The sequence below is a fragment of the Salmo trutta genome, chromosome 29 (assembly GCF_901001165.1).
Source record: "Salmo trutta chromosome 29, fSalTru1.1, whole genome shotgun sequence".
In the NCBI taxonomy this organism is placed as follows: domain Eukaryota; kingdom Metazoa; phylum Chordata; class Actinopteri; order Salmoniformes; family Salmonidae; genus Salmo; species Salmo trutta.
In genome coordinates this window covers 39,321,974-39,339,876 of record NC_042985.1, presented here as the reverse complement: position 1 = coordinate 39,339,876, position 17,903 = coordinate 39,321,974, and the positions used below count along the sequence as shown (strand labels likewise).

At 41.3% G+C, this 17,903-nt stretch overlaps 1 protein-coding gene across 1 annotated transcript in view; it reads right to left on the bottom strand.

Annotated features, from left to right (window-relative positions):
• The window catches only part of LOC115167600 (SH3 and multiple ankyrin repeat domains protein 2-like), a 236,447-nt gene that overhangs the window by 161,349 nt on the left and 57,195 nt on the right, over nt 1-17,903 (bottom strand). Inside the window, exons 2-3 of the mRNA XM_029722187.1 lie at nt 13,256-13,483; nt 1,863-2,066 (exon numbers count right to left, since the gene is read on the bottom strand). Of these exons, the coding sequence (XP_029578047.1) occupies nt 1,863-2,066; nt 13,256-13,459 (408 nt within the window). The 5' untranslated portion in view covers nt 13,460-13,483. The remainder of the gene's footprint in view (nt 1-1,862; nt 2,067-13,255; nt 13,484-17,903) is intronic.

The window sequence follows — 17,903 nt, the reverse complement described above, 5'->3', positions numbered from 1 at the left end:
TTTTTATTGGCAAGATTAGCAAATGTAGGCATGACATACAAACAACAAATTCTGAACATACACATCCATGCATAACTGAACAAATTATGAAAGACAAGCACTGTAATTTTGTATTCCGTAAAGTGAGTGTGGAAGAGGTGAAATAATTATTGTTGTCTATCAACAATGACAAGCCACCAGGGTCTAACAACTTGGATGGAAAATGACTGAGGACGATAGTGGACGATATTGCCACTCCTATTTGCCATCTCATCAATCTAAGCCTACAGGAAGTGTGTGCCCTCAGGCCTGGAGGGAAGCAAAAGTAATTCTGCTACCCAAGAATAGCAAAGCACCCTTTACTGGCTCTAACAGCCGACCAATCCGCCTGCTACCAACCCTTAGTGAACTTCTTGAAAAAATTGTTTTTGACCAGATACAATGCTATTTCACAGTACACAAATTAACAATTGACTTTCACCATGCTTATAGGGAGGGGCACTCAACATGTACAGCACTTACACAAATGACTGATGATTGGCTGATAATAAGAAGACTGTGGGAGCTGTTTTGTTAGACTTCAGTGCAGCTTTTGACAATATCGATTAGAATCTGCTGCTGGAAAAACATACGTGTTATGGCTTTACCTCTCTTGCTATATCGTGGATCGAGAGTTACCTGTCTAACAAAACACAGAGGGTATTCTTTAACGGGAGCCTCTCCAACCTAATCCAGTTGTCTGGGCCCCTTTTCAATCTTTACTAATGACCTGCCACTGGCACTGAGAATAGCCTGTGTATCTACAGTATGTATGCTGATGACTCAACCACAGCAATTGAAATCACTGCAACACTTAGCAAAGAGCTACAGTCAGTTTTAGAATGGGTGGCAAGTAATAAACTAAATATAAACAAAAAAGCATTGTATTTGGGACTAACCATTCACTAAGCCATAAACTTCAACTAAATCTTGTAATGAATAATGTGGAAATTGAACAAGTTGAGCAGACTAAACTGCTTGGTGTAACCCTGGATTTTAAACTGCCATGGTCAAAACATATTGATGCAACGGTAGCGAAGATGGGGAGAGGTCTGTCCGTAATAAAGTGCTGCTGATTTCTTGACTTTGCTATCAACAAAACAGGTCCTACAGGTCCTTGTTTTGTCACACCTGGACTACTGCCCAGTCATATGGTCAAGTGCCACAAAGAGGGACATAGGCATATTACAATGAAGAGAGAAAGTGGAGAGATATGACTCAAGTAGCGAAGTAAACTATAAAAATGTACCTTACACACGGCATATCGCATTTAATAAACCAAACTTTCAAATATGCTTATAGAAGGTAAAGTAAAAACCTAAACCGGTCCGTGCATCAATACCGGTATAGCCCTAATCTCTCCTGGCTCAAAGTAGAGATTGACTGCACCACTACTTGTCTTTGTGAGAGGTATTGACATGTTAAACGCAACGAACTGTCTGTTTGTACGACTAGCACACAGCTCGGACACACATGCACACTCCGCAAGACATGCTACCTGGGGTCTCTTCATAGTGCCCAAGTCCAGGACAGACTCTGGAAAATGCACAATACTACACAGAACCATGACTACATGGAACTCTATTCCACATCAAGTAACTCATGCAAGCAATAAAATCAGACTTAAAAAATGTATTAAACTACACCTTATGGAACAACGCGGACTGCGAAGAGACACACGCATACTAACACACTTCTTCTACACACACGTATATTTTTTATATTGTTGTATGGTGATATTATACTGCCTTGGCAGCAGCTAATGGGGATCCATAATATATAGAAATAGAAATACCACACCTTTTTAAATACGTAACAAGTTCAGTGATTGGCTGGCACTCTACCTCAAGAGTTGGAACTCCTTTGCTGATTGGCTGTGGGTATTCCAGGAGGAGGCGTTCCTCATCCAGGAACTTCCCATCACGTCCATTCATGGCGGGCTGGAAGAGGCCGTAGTTCAGCACATCCTTCAGACTCTGGCTCAACGTGCACAGGATCCTCTGCTTGGCAACCCACACAGTCGCGTTAGGGTTGAACCGCATACATTTCTGCGAGAGGGGTTTGGGTTGGGGTTGGGAATAGGGGTGTTGAAAGGGGTAGGGTTAGAGAGGGGAAAAGTGAGAATCATGGTAAAAGAAAACGGGTCACAGACTTTCAGTTGTAGCCCAAGAGCCTGGGCTTGAGCATTCCCAGGCAAAACGGTCACCAACATTTCCTTTACAAACACTTACAAACATTACCCTACAAACACTTATACATACAAACACTTAAAGGGATAGTTCACCCAAGTAAAAAATACGCATTTGTTTCCTTAACCTGTAAGAAGATGTGGGAAATGTGTTTGTATGGGTAAGTGTTTGTATGGGCAATGTTGGTTAAAGGGATAGTTCACCGAAATTACAAAATGATATTGGTTTCCTTACCCTGTAAGCAGTCTATGGACAAGGTATGACAGCAATCTATGTTTTGGTTTAGTTCCCCTGAAACTGTTTCCACATGCTAACATTTTAGCATTTGTGGCACAAATCCCATTCAAGTCATGGGACCGATCTTAGCATTTTTTTCTCATCATGTCCAAATCATCCGAAAGTATCTAACATTGTTTGTGAAGCTCAACAAACTCACTTATAGATGATTTGAAAAAATGCTAATATCATAACTTGAATGGGATTTGTGCCACAAATGCTAAAACATTAGCATGTGGAAACAGTGCCAGGGAAACTAAAGCAAAGTATGGATTGCTATCATACCTTGTCTATAGACTGCTTACAGGGTAAGGAAACCAATATCATTTTGTAATTTGGGTGAACTATCCCTTTAAAAAACATTGCCCATACAAACACTTACCCATACAAACACATTTCCCACATCTTCTCTAAGTGCCACAACCTCAGCTATGGCGCAGGTACAGCATGACAGTCACACCACACCACCCCACTGACCCCTCTCCTGCACCCAGCCAGATTACCTCCGAGCTGAACAAACAAACAATACAGCAGCATCTGCCAGACCTGGCTGAATCAGAGAGGATTATGGGCCACGGGCCGTGGCATTCAGTGTTTGTTTGTTTGTGTGTGTGTGTGTGTGTGTGTGTGTGTGTGTGTGTGTGTGTGTGTGTGTGTGTGTGTGTGTGTGTTTACCTCCGGATCTGCTGCTCAGCTGGTGATAGTGGACCTGTGCCTGTGATAAAGACTGAGGCTGATGAACACTCTGAACTCTACCCATAACACCCCCTGGCTGGCAGCGAGTAGGTGAGGAGGAGATGGAGGGATGGAGGGAAGGATAGTGTACAGGAACAGATGTCTGGCATCTGTCTGTGGAGAGATAATGGGCTGTTTCCACCTGGCTGAAGGACCATTCCAACAAGTACAGTATGTTACTTTGCTAGTAAATCTCCCATCATGTTACATTATGCTCCAGCTTCATCATGAGTGCACCTCAGAACAGTAAATGGAAAGGTTAAGTTTCAGGAGGAACTTTGTTATGTGGTCCCGTGTGGCTCAGTTGGTAGAACATGGCGCTCGCAACGCCAGGGTTGTGGGTTCAAATCAAAAATCAAGTCAAAGAAAATTTCCCACAAGTTCGATTCCCACGAGAGACCAGTACCAAAAAAAGCATGAACTCAATACCGTGTCACTCTGGATAAGATGAATGCTAAATGACAAAAATGTCATGAAACAGGGGAAACTTTATGAAATAGTGAAGTAGCTATTTGAAAGCCTCTCTGACAGTGAAATGGCTGAAATGGGTTTGAAGTGCAACCCGAGCAGGGGTGGTATAGGGATGGAAGAAGTGAAAGGAAAAACAGGGACTGTTTGTCACTGGGAAATACATCAACATACATGTAATCCTCTCTTCAATTCTAAGGGCTTAATTGAGATGGGAAACATATGTTTACATTGCCAAAACAAGTGTAATAGATAATAAACAATAGTGAAATAAACAGCAAAAAATGTACAGTAAAACATTACACTCACAAAAGTTCCAAAAGAATAGAGACATTTGAAATGTCATATTATCGCTATATACAGTGTTGTAACGATGTGGAAATGAGTTAAAGTAGAAAAGGGAAAATAAATAAACATAAATATGGGTTGTTTTTACAATGGTGTTTGTTCTTCACTGGTTGCCTTTTTCTTCTCTCTCTCTCTCTCTCTCTCGAACACGAAAACACACACACAGCCCACTGATGTAAACCGATCTAACGAAATCCTCCAGTGCCACCACAAGCCCATTCTAATATGATGAGTAAATAATGACTCAAAATGAACGAATGGTAATTCAACCTAATAAGTAAGTTAAGTCATTTGAATATATATGAGAGGAGGAACAGTTAATCCCAGTACTTTGATTTATTCAACACCATGGGGTACAAAACCGCCTCCTTTCAGAAGCTCTTATGTGGGTGGTCTTGTACTGTACTTATGTGGGTGGTCTTGTACTGTACTTATGTGGGTGGTCTTGTACTGTACTGTACTGTACTTATGTGGCTGGTCTTGTACTGTACTTATGTGGGTGGTCTTGTACTGTAAGTTAATTACATCACAATTGCATCAGGCTCTGATGTAGGTCAACACAAATTGACCCCAAAGATTTCCACCCACTCTGTGGCCCACTCACCCCCTACCATAAACCCTCCACTCTATACCTATCCCTAACCATAAAGAGTCATAACCGTTCCATAGTTCAACCACGTTTCCCATTTATAGGAATGAACAAAGAGATAGAGAAAAGATAAAGAGGAGAGACAGAGGGAGAAAGGGAGACAAAGAAACAGTTTAGAAGATTACAAAGAGACTAACAAAGAAAAAGCAAGAGAGTGTGGAGTAGTGGAGAGACATAAAAACAGTTGTTCATTGTAGCTGTTCTCTCTCTCTCTCTCCCTCCAATTCAAAGGGGATTTATTGGCATGGGAAACATGTATTTACATTGCCAACACAAGTGAAATAAACAATAAACAAAAGTGAGAAGAAACAAAACACTAACAAAAAATATTATAATTTAACAGTAAACATTGCACTCAAAAAGGTTTAAAAAATATATAAAGACATTCAAATATTGGTAGTATTTACAATGTTGTTTGTGTTCCACTAGTGTGCTGTGATTGCACACTGCAGTATTTAGCCTAACAGATATGGGAGTGTACAGTGCATTCGGAAAGTATTCAGACCCCTTGACTTTTTCCACATTTTGTTACATTACAGGCTTTTTCTAAAATAGATTAAATATATTTTTTTCCCTCATCAATCTACACACAATATCCCATAATGATTAAACAAAAACAGACTTTTCGATTTTTTTGGCACATTTAATACAAATTAAAAACTGAAAAATAACATTTACATAAGTATTCAGACACTTTACTCAGTACTTTGTTGAAGCACCTTTGGCAGCGTTAACAGCCTCAAGTCTTCTTGGGTATGAAGCTACAAGCTTGGCACACCTGTATTTGGGGAGTTTTTCCCATTCTTCTCTGTAGATCCTCTCAAGCTCTGTCAGGTTGGATTGGGAGGGTCACTGCACAGCTAATTTCATGACTCTCCAGAAATGTTTGATCGGGTCCAAGTCCGGACTCTGCCTGGGGCACTCAAAGACATTCAGAGACTTGTCCCGAAGCCACTCCTGCGTTGTCTTGGCTATGTGCTTAGGGTCGTTGCCCTGTTGGAAGGTGAACTTTCGCCCCAGTCTGAGGTCCTAAGCACTCTGGACCAAGGTTTCATCAAGAATCTCTCTGCACTTTTCTCCATTCACCTTTCACTCATCTCCCAAGCCCTGCAGCTGAAAAACATCCCCACAGCACAATGCTGCCACCAACATGCTTCACAGTAGGGATGGTGCAAGGTTTCCTCCAGACGTGATGCTTGGCATACAGGCCAAAGTGTTCAATCTTGGTTTCATCAGACCAGAGAATCTTGTTTCTCATGGTCTGAGTGTCCTTTAGGTGCCTTTTTGCAAACTCCAATCGGGCTGTCATGTGCCTTTTACTGAAGATTGGCTTCCGTCTGGCCACTCTACCATAAAGGCTTGATTGGTGGAGTGCTGCAGAGATAGTTGTCCTTCTGGAAGGTTCTCCCATCTCCACAGAGGAGATGGGAGAACAAATGTTTGATTTGTTTTCAAATTGTTTGTGGTCTGTGTGATTTGTGGGAACTATGTATCTCTAATGTGGTCATACATTTGGCAGGAGGTTAGCAAGTGCAGTTAAGTTTCCACCTCATTTTGTGGGCAGTGGGCACATGGCCTGTCTTCTCTCGAAAGCCAGGTCTGATGTGTGACCCTATCATGTGGCGACCTCTCTCAATAGCAAGACTATGCTCACTGAGTCTGCACATGGTCAAGGATTTTCTTAATTTAGGGTAAGTCACAGTGGTCAGGTATTCTGCAGTATAACTTAGGTTCGTAGGCGCATGATAACAGCATACAATAGCTGTACGATTGACAGGGGCATTCAGGGAAGTTAGAGGGACATAAATTTGGTTATTTACATTATGACTGCCAATGCCCCTGGGACAATGTACATTTGCAGCAGCACTACGACAACTCAGTGACACACAGGTAGGGATTATATGAGCAGGGCTTGGGACACTGATAAGTCATTGGTGGTGCTGTGGTCTGGATGTAGGTCCTCTTGGTGTGGGTCCTCTCGGCGTGGGTCCTCTAGGTGCAGGTGGGGGGGCCTCGCTGGTCTGGGCGGGCTGTCCGATGCTCTGTTGCTCCTGTGTGAGGTGCTGGGGCTGCGTTTGTGGGCAATGTCTTTTAGGGTCCTTGCAAAAGGCTGTTCAAGTCCAGGGTGGGGTATGGTGGGCCAGGTAAGCATTTGGTTTTGAGGCACAGTCACGGGAAATGCTTGCGTTTACCCTCTGTATGGTAGCAGGGTGAACGTCTTTCGTGGTAGCAGGGTGGCAATAAGCACTTGTGCGTTGGGGAAAGTGGATGAAGATTTTTCAATCACTCCCTTGAGTGCTGTGGCCACCCTTTCCTGCTGTGGCCACCCTTTTAGCCTTCCCCGTAGCTCAGTTGGTAGAGCATGGTGTTTGCAACACCAGGGTTGTGGGTTCGATTCCCACGGGGGGCCAAGTACGAAGAGAAAAAAATAATAAAAAATAAAAAAAATGTATGAAATGAAAATGAAATGTATGCATTCACTACTGTAAGTCGCTCTGGATAACAGCGTCTGCTAAATGACTAAAATGTAAAATGTAAAATGTCTGTGCACACTTTCTCTCTCTATCAATACATAGCCTAATGCTTGCCTTTTATCCTGCCTGCCAAGGAAATTCTCAAACCCATTAAAGGAATACCCACTATCCTGGACACATAGTCTGTTACGGAGAACTGTTCCAATTCACATTGCTATGGTTAAAAAAAAAAAAAAAAAACACTTAGCCACTAAATAAATAAAAAACATTCACAATTTGACAACAATATGCCTTAGGACTAGGGAATCAAGTCAAATAAACTCACTTTTTTATATAGCAAATTCCTTCCAAATAAATGTAGTTCAGTGTTTCACATACATACATATTATTTACAATGAATTTGTATGACATGTATGAAATATCTATTACATAATTATGATGAATATCGAAGGGAATATACAATCACAAATGTCACTGGAACCCCCCAAATACTTCTACCAACAAATATCATCTAAAAACTCAACCTATCTGCTTTGAAAGCCACTAACATTCAATAGCGCTTCTAGATCCATGAGATACCAGTTTGAAATGTCATCATATAATGTCATGTGTTATGAAAGCGTAGGATTTAACATACAGTAAGATGTAAAGATTAACAATCCAATGTAATCTAAGTTCATATGTTATGTCATGCTTTCTATGACAGTGTGGGTTCAACTAAGGGTTTGACGTACAGTTAGCCTTAAAAATCATTCAATTCAATATGAAATCTCTCTGCTCATGTACTGTATATCACTTCCATCTCCCTACCCCACTACTTTCATTGGACCAGTAGAAGAGCTAATGCCTACATTGATTAAAAAATGTATAATAATAATTAAACTTTATTTTTAAGCAGGGAAGTCCCATTGAGACCAATATCTCTTTTGGGTAAAACCATTTTAATTCAATTACTTTTTGAGAGCACCCCTTTTGATTTGAACAAACCTTCCATAAATATTTGCCCATTGTAGAAGTACTCAGAAAGTTACTTTTTGGACCTGAATTCCAAAACACTCAAGAGATAAAGGTGCTCAATGTTGACCTATTTTGCAAACCCCACCATGCCAGAAGACATCCATGTCTTCATGACTGGAAAAGATAAATGGTGGAGATTGATATAATTTAAAAGCTTACAAATAGGGCTGTCCAAACTATTCTTTTTCTATGTCATTTTTTTACATTTAAAAGTAAATTATCTAAAAACGGGCAAACTCTTTTTTTGTTGTTGCATATGTTGTAGCCTAAAACCTACTTTACATCGTTTGAGGTTTTTGTGTTGTCCCCGACATCAGTTGAGACACAACATGCTTTTGAATAGAGGGTGGCTTTACAGGGTGGCTTGAATACAGGGTGCTTTTGAATACAGGGTGGGTGTCATGTTTTGGCTGATAAATATACAAAAATTATACCCACACTGTATTTAAGAGCATGTTGTGTCTCAACCGATGGCGGCCACAACACAAACATGTCAGATGATGAAAAGTATGGTCTAAACTACAACATATGCGAATATGAAAAAAAATCTAAGTTGATGTGTTTTTAGATGATTGACGTTAGTTCCGTGAGTTCCAAATATCTCTAACGGTCGCCCCAGCGTGAGTTTTTTTATGCACGTGATGTTAGATCGTTCTCTCCATTCCAGAATGTGATTGTTACACAACAGTACATTTAATCCGCGCTGCCCTCAAACCAAGGCACGCAGCCTGTTTTTATTTATAGGCTGTTTTCAATTTGTCAATTTTAAATTATTTTCTAACAAGTTTTTTATTTTCTAATAACAGTTTGAATTGAGGTGTGTTCCGTCTCATTCATTCACATAAAAGTAGTCATTTTTACTTTTGCGGACCAATAAATTTTTCTGACATTTCTGACCCGGCCAGAATTCCCCAAACACTTCTCAATTGTTTGTGCAGTTCAAGTTTGCAGACATTTGCTCATCTCCCGTCCTGCAAACACGTGTCCATATTTTCCATCTGTTGCCTGCATCGCAATCAAAGTTGTTTTCATTACCAATAATAACTTTGGAAATGTGTGCGTTTCTATCAAAGTAAGTGCCTTATTACATTATAATAGTTTCTGCATGTTGTGTTGTCGTTTCTATTGTAGCATAATGTTTTTGTGTATATTCCTTATAACGTTACTCATTTCATAACATTTATGGTGTTATACTCAATGCTTAGGTAGCTAGCTACATTATTCTATTAGCTCTGGAAAACAATGCTAATTGCGTCAGGGAAGTATTAGCATGTGTTGTATTTTGAAACTACCCTGGCCTTATGACTCACAAGTGGCACAGCGTCTCAGTGCTAGAGGCGTCACTACAGACACCCATCTTCAAATCCAGACTGTGTTTCTATCAAAGTAAGTGCCACATTATAACTATTACGTTATAATAGTTTCTGTATGTCGTGTTATACCGTTTCTACTGTAGCTCACTGTATGTATGGAGCATAATATATTTGTGTTTATTCCTTATAACTGCGGACACGCGAGGTAACGTTACTCATGTCATAACCTTTTATGGTGTTATATTCAATCGTGCTTATGTAGCTAGCTACATTATTCTATTAGCTCTGTAAAACAATGCTAATTGCGTCAGAAGTATTGGCATGTTGTATTTTGAAGCTACCCTGGAAAAATTGAGAAATATCTTATACCACTTGGGCGTTTTCTGAGTGCATTCCACAAAGCTGTTTATCATGTCAGCCTTATCCACTGCCCCCATTTTGAGGCTATAGTCAAGCACACAGTCTGATTTGATGTTTCTCTGTCTGGTTTGTTTCTCTCTCCCGTCAGGTGGTCCACCTTCCCTGCGGCCGACATTGTTGCTGTATGGTCAGCGGAGAGGACATGGACGTCTCGTTTGTCATGGCACTTTACTGCCAGTTGTTGACATTTCTTATTTTGTATAACAGGTCATTTAGGATGGCAGTAGCATTGTTGATGAAATGCAGTCATCGCAGCAGAACTAGAAAACAGTCTTGGGAAAAGAGGGTGGCAAAGTTGGTCTCTACTATGTCTCCCACCAGCTCCTCTGTCAGAAACAACTTGAAGCACTCTGCCTCAGATGGAAATGACAAGGGGCGTTGCACTCCAGACTGGGACTCATCAAACCAAACAGCAGGTTCAAGAGGGGTGAAATGGCTGGCAGCCTTCCAGCTACCACAGAACTCCTGTACTTCATCCACTATCGGTCTGCCTCCATCACCACCTTCAAAGGGAACTGGGACTTTGTCAGTGGACAAGGGGTCCTCAGTCACTGTCAGAATCTGATTCCTGACTTTCAGACTCATTGTTAGAATGTTTTTAAATCTCCAGAATTTCCGCATTTCTGAGTTGTCTTCTTTTGAAAAACATTGCTAATGCTACAGCTTAGCTCATTAGCTACATACATAAACAACAACACTGAATGGCTCAGAGTGGGAGTGAGAGGTTACGTGATTGACTGCCTGCACGCGCCATTTGTATCAATAAATCACTATCAGAAATGTTTTGTGTGGTATTATTGATATATTTACTATTTTATTCACGTTTTTCAATTACCGGTGATAAATCATGCATTCTGATTTTTGCATAGATTGTAATGGGAACATGGTAAGTGTGTAAAATATTTTTTGAAGGTTGTACTGATTATGATGAGCTAAGCTAATTCTAGCTGTGTGTGTGTGTGTAACCGATGTGAAATGGCTAGTTAGTTAGCGGTGGTGCGCGCTAATAGCGTTTCAATCAGTGACGTCACTCGCTCTGAGACCTGAAGGGGTTGTTCCCCTTGCGTTGCAAGGGCCGCGGCTTTTGTGGCGCGATGGGTAACGATGCTTCGTGGGGTGTCAGTTGTTGATGTGTGTAAGGGTCCCTGGTTCGAGCCCAGGTTGGGGTGAAGAGAGGGACGGAACCTACACTGTTACATTGGTGCCGTGACCCGGATCATTGGTTGCTGCGAAAAAGGGGGGTGAGTGTAACCGATGTGAAATGGCTAGTTAGTTAGCGGTGGTGCGCGCTAATAGCGTTTCAGTCAATGACGTCACTCACTCTGAGACTTGAAGTAGGGTTTCCCCTTGCGTTGCAAGGGCCGTGGCTTTTGTGCCGCGATGGGTAACAATGCTTCGTGGGGTGTCAGTTGTTGATGTGTGCAAGGGTCCCTGGTTCAAGCCCAGGTTGGGGCGAAGAGAGGGACGGAACCTACACTGTTACATATGGAGCCATGTTTGTTGACATACAATGCATTTTGGGTTTCACTTGATCGTCTGTCGAACCAAAGATGCTATAACAAAATGAGGTGAGTAAGGGTTCACTCATTTTTGAGAACTTCAGGAAGTGAATGTGGGATATGAACTATGGTAGACGACACACCCCTTCAACATGCATACTATAAACAGACCAAACTCATCTTGTCTTCTCTTATTGTCTTTGGTTTCTGTGAGGGAAAAAAAGCCTGGCTGCGCACTGAAACTAACCGTCGGATTACTTTTGATTTCTAGAAAGTGTTTTACTCAATTATTTTGATCAACGGTGACCTCACCTGTGATGTGATTAATTATACATAGTAATTGCTATTAGCTAGTTCATATTGTAGTTTGTCAGCCGAGAGTTAGAAAATATGACCGCTTGTGTTGCGTCAATCTTTCCTCAGTGCTAGGACAAATGTAGCCTACATTTTCCCGGTTAGGATGATTGTGTTATGCTATAGATACTTCTGTGAATATCTGAACATTGCATCCCAAAATAAACTGCTCACATTCTGGACATAACTTTGTAAGGACTGTATTTGTGTAAATAGTTTCTGAAAAAGTGTGTCCAGCTCAAATGCTGATTGTTGCATCATTCGAAACTGGCCGTTCTAAACGAGCGTTCTAAATGAGTGTTCTAATCACACGGGGTGTGATCGTACGCTTCAGGGACCACTGTAGAACGATCACACCCGTGTGATGGTACGTGTGAAAGGGTTAAAGGTAAAACAAATCATTACTTATTTTTCAAGACAATAGTTTGACAACCCTGTTGATAAGCTTTTAAATGATATCAAACTCATCCATTTTTATTTCCCAGTGTTGAAAAATGGGTAAACTTTGAGCACCTTTATCTCCTTAAGTGTTGGGCATTCAGGTCCAAAAAGTCAATTTCCGACCACTTCATGGGCAAACATGTATGGATTATAACTTTTTTATCAAAAGGGATGCTGTCAAAAAGAGATTGGTTTCAAAAAAGCAGCAAATAAGGAGTTAGTGATAGAATTACATAAATCAAAGGAGGGAGCACAAGAAACACAAAAATACAAAAACACAACTATAATTAAGCAGATATTAAGCAGAACTGGCTTCAAATGCTATTTGAAATATTTAAAATACTTTTAGCGTTTGCTTTAACCTGCCTGGAGTGCCAGACTTATAGTTTTGCAGTTATTCTATTGGTTCCATTGCAACAGGCATGTCAATCAATCTCAGCTCAAGTATTTGAAATTATTTCAAATAGTATTTGAACCCAGGTCTGGTAATAAGAGAGGAATGCAGAGCGATATGCATGTCCCTATACATTTGCAAGATACACACACCCCACTGCCTTATATTTTCTATTACAAAACAAGGGTTGATAGAAGCTTCCCCTATAGGAAAAAGTCTATACGCCAACGCCCACAGATCATTCACACAGCGTGTGTTCTCCGCCAGGCGAAAGGATGCAACATAGCCAGGATAATGAATGGCCAGAGCTGGCTAAAATCAAAGGTATTATATCAAAGGGAAATGAGAGAGAGGATGCTAACAAGTGTAATCTAAGACTTCATCACTTGAACTTCTTTTGCAATCCAGACATTAAAACCCTTTGAGTCAGTCTATGAGTCTAGGATTAAATAGTTCTATCCTTTAAAAAGAAAAATGGGTGTAAAAAAACCCTCCACTGACTCAAATTAACATACAACTCCTTTGCACGTTCCTGAGTAAACATAGGCAAGCATACACACACCCGCGCACACACACACACACACACACACACACACACACACACACACACACACACACACACACACACACACACACACACACACACACACACACACTCACTGTCTGCTGCAGGTCGGGGATGAGGACGCGGACAACCAGGGAGTGAGTGTGTATGTCGTCCATGCGTCTGGGGGTCGGCTCAGCGGTGGCACTTATGGTCTCGTAGATGGTCTCCTCACGGGAGCTGTCAGAGGCGGAGTCCTCGGAGTAGTCAGAACAGCTCTGGGCCATCTCATCCTCACTGGACGTGGGACTCCGGGGCATAGTCAGTAGGCCAGACGAATTCAGCTTTGGAGGAGTAAAAAACTATGAGTAAACAACTTAGAAAAAACAACTGAGACGAATCCTACATTTTCACTTAGTCTCTCTCCCATTGACATCAATACATGACTAAGTGAAAATATGACGTTAGAAGATAAGCTCTAATATAAGCTCTAATAATGCTCTATATACAGTGGTTCCTCCTTTAAAAGTTGCGAGCTTGCAACCACAAGGAGGAGTTAGAGCACTCATTATGCATTTGGGTCCCAAGGTTTTTATATGACCAATCATATCGAGTGGTTCCAATGACGAATTTTGCCTCGAGCCACCCTTGCTGACAAAGATGTCTGAGAAAATATTACGGTGGAACCAGATGTCAGTTGTTATAACGTCATAACGAGTCAAGCAAAAAATGTACAATTGAGAGGAATATGTTAGTTAATGTAGAGGCAAACGTTTGTGCATATTTTTTTGTCATAAAGTTAATTTACAAAAATCGCTATTTAGCAAGTTATCTGACTAGCTAACATTAGCCAGCTAGCTAGTGTTAGGAGAATGACTTTGTAATTCGTGTTGTTTAATGTTTAGGGACTCCTGAGAAAACCAGCAAACCAGTATGTAGTCTTGTGAAACAGTGGATGTAAAGAATCTAGCAAGCTAAAGTATTTACTGCAAATTGAATGTACAATTGTATAAGCTTGCCTTGCAATGCAGATTAAGTAACATAGCTAGCTAACTATTTACTTGCTTATTGTGTAGTGGAGGATAAAAATAACTGTATGCCTATGGATGTGTAGATTCACTGATCATGTACTCTTCCTTGGCAAATAAAGGTGCGGTTCAGGTATGAATCTCTGAGACATTCTTTTTCAGTCATATCAAACTGTGTGTCTGCATGTATGTATTACAATTATACACTTCAGCAGTGTTTACCAATCCTGCTCCTGGGACATCAATGATTACACATTGTAACTAAGCAATAGACTAGAAACATGATTGATTGTAATTCATATATACAGAAAAAAACCCGATTAATATCTAACTCCTTTCATCTGCATTAATCTGAGGACACAGGATAGTATTTCAATGAGACACTAAATTTCAACCAGTGGAGAATGTGAAATGCTTTATTGAAAGAAGTTCATTATCCAGGTGTTACACATAGATAAATTCATTATATTTATGATAATCGTAATATTATAAATACAAGTTCAATCTTTACTTCAATGCACATATGGTGTGCATTATGAAAAGAGGTAAGAACAGCGGCAGACAGCATATGATTCATGAATTACAGTGCTACCCTAATATTCTCTCAGTTCATCACAATTGCGGTGTCTCCTAACCAGCCTTGGACCCCCAGTTGGCCCGAAGGTTATTTTAAGAGCGGGTGAGGTGGCGATGACGGGACTGGCTTCCTCTCTCACATCAAAACATACCTGCAGATGAGAGAGCATGATTAAGCCTTGTTTTTTTAATCTAACACAGTCAGTCATCTTAAATCAGGAGGTGAAATGCAAAACTGACCTTGGATCATTAACTCTGGGACTACTACATCTCTGTCTGTATTTCAATGTAAAGCATCTCTTTGATAATACTTTCCTGTTGACCCGACCAAGTGACATCTCACCTATGATCATGCTGTGCCCTCTTTGTCAGCCAGTTCAGATGCGGGAGGGGTTCACCAAAACAGCTGATATAACCTAGAGGATTTAAGGAGAAGGGGGAGAGGGATGAAGTGAAGAAGAGAGACTGTTATTGAGTGTGTGTGGTGTCCACACTAAGTGGCTACAGAGTACTTTATGCTGAAAAACAGACACATGAGGACAAACAATAGAACATAATGTCAATAGAAGATACTGTATGTGACGCAGACACCTATCGGAGTGTACCTGAAACATTTAAATATAGAGGGCTATGTGTCTCACCACCAAATCATGACTTGGCAGCAACAGATAGTCCAGTGAAAATGACTGTGTTCATGTGATGTAAATCTGAAAATTAGCAGCTGACATCTTAAGGGTTTTTTAATTAATGCATGTGAGACAGGTTCCATGTACAACAAGACAGGCAGATGGAGAAAAAGAACACAGAACAGTTTAATTACCTCTGGTTATGGACACTTTTGCCAGCAATAAAGCTTCCAAAGCCTGTTTCTCGGACAGTGAACATCTGGCAATATCTAAATGTTCGACCCCTTGATCAGCTCGCTCTTTGAAAGTAAAGAAAACAGCTTATTTTTTATGGATATGAAAGCAAAAACTGAGATATGACCGTTCAATCTAAAGCAGCAGATGTCATTTTTAGGATACGCCAATACAGCCCAGTGCTGCTTACCTGAGATGCCATCTTCGTAGGTGTCCGCTTTGACTTCCTTTGTGTCGGAAAAAGTTGCTTTCAGAACAATTATTTTTGATTGAAAATAAAAAAGGTTTTGCTCTCGACTAAAAGACACAAATGTACCTCCATAGCATATAATAATTTGCCTGTGAATAACTACACCTTCATACAAACGTGCTACTGTATGCAGAATTCTTGACGCACAACCGAAGATGCTGCCATATCCTGCCAGCACACCCACAAGTGAGCCACTCAGGAGCAGAATGATGACGCGTAGAAGAGGGAAAGGAATGAGATGGGAACAGCTATTTGTTGCAAGTTGGGGAGGAGGGCTAATAGCTGAACAATTGACATAACCTGAAAGGCTGCTCAGCAAGGAAGAAGTCACTGCTCCAAAACCGCCATAAAAATGCCAGACTATGGTTTGCAACTGCACATGGAGACAAAGATCATACTTTTTGGAGAAATGTCCTCTGGTCTGATGAAACAAAAATATAACTGTTTGGCCATAATGACCATTGTTGTGTTTGGAGGAAAAAGGGGGAGGCTTGCAAGCCGAAGAACACCATCCCAACCGTGAAGCATGGGGTGGCAGCATCATGTTGTGGGGGTGCTTTGCTGCAGGAGGGGCTGGTGCACTTCACAAAATAGATGGCATCATGAGGAAGTAAAATGATGTGGATATATTGAAGCAACATCTCAAGACATCAGTCAGGAAGTTAAAGCTTGGTCGCAAATGGGTCTTCCAAATGGACAATGACCCCAAGCATACTTCCAAAGTTGTGGCAAAATGGCTTAAGGACAACAAAGTCAAGGTATTGGAGTGGCCATCACAAAGCGCTGACCTCAATCCTATAGAAACTTTGTGTGCAGAACTGAAAAGGCGTGTGTGAGCAAGGAGGCCTACAAACCTGACTCAGTTACACCAGCTCTGTCAGGAGGAATGTGCCAAAATTCACCCAACTTATTGTGGGAAGCTTGAGAAAGGCTACCCAAAATGTTTGACGCAAGTTTAAATTGTTTAAGGCACTGCTACCAAATACTAATTGAGTGTATGTAAACTTCTGACCCACTGGGAATGTGATGAAAGAAATACAATATTAAATAAATCATTCTCTCTACTATTATTCTGACATTTCACATTCTTAAAAGAAAGTGGTATTCCTAACTGACCTAAGACAGGGAAGTTTTACTAGGATTAAAGGTCAGGAATTGTGAAAAACTGAGTTTAAATGTATTTGGCTCAGGTGTATGTGAACTTCCGACTTCGTGGGTGAACAGGGAGTACATGAGGGGACTGAGCACACACCCCTGAGGGGCCCCCGTGTTGAGCATCAGCATGGTGGATATGTTGTTGCCTACACCCACCACCATCATGAAGTCCAGGATGCAGTTGCAGAGGGAGGTGTTCAGTCCCAGGGTTCATAACTTAGTTATGAGCTTGGAGTGCACTATGGAGTTGAATGCTGAGCTGTAGTCAATGAACAGCATTCTCACGTAGGTGTTCCTTTTTTCTAGGTGGGAAAGGACAGTGTGGAGTGCAATAGAGATTGTGTCATCTGTGGATCTGTTGGGGCGGTATACGAATTGGAGTGGGTCTAGGGTTTCTGGGATGATGGTGTTGATGTGAGCCATAACCAGCCTTTCAAAGCATTTAATGGCTACAGATGTGAGTGCTATGGGGCGGGAGTCATTTAGACAGGTTACCTTGGCATTAGTAGGCACAGGGATTATAGTGGTTTGCTTGAAACATGTAGATATTACAGACTGTGTCAGAGAAAGGTTTGAAAATGTCAATGAAGACACTTGCTGGTCAGTGCATGATCTGAGTACTCGTCCTGGTAATCCATCTAGCCCTGCGGTCTTGTGAGAATGTTAACCTGTTTAAAGGTCTTACTCACATCGGCTACGGAGAGCGTGATCATACAGTCGTCTGGTGCCGCTGGTGCTCTCATGCATGGTTCAGTGTTGCTTGCCTCAAAGCGAGCATAGAAGGCATTTTGCTCGTCTGGTAGGCTTGCGTTACTGGGCAGCTCTCAGCTGGGTTTCCCTTTGTAAACCATGATAGTTTGCAAGCCCTGACACATCCGACGAGTGTCAGAGCCGT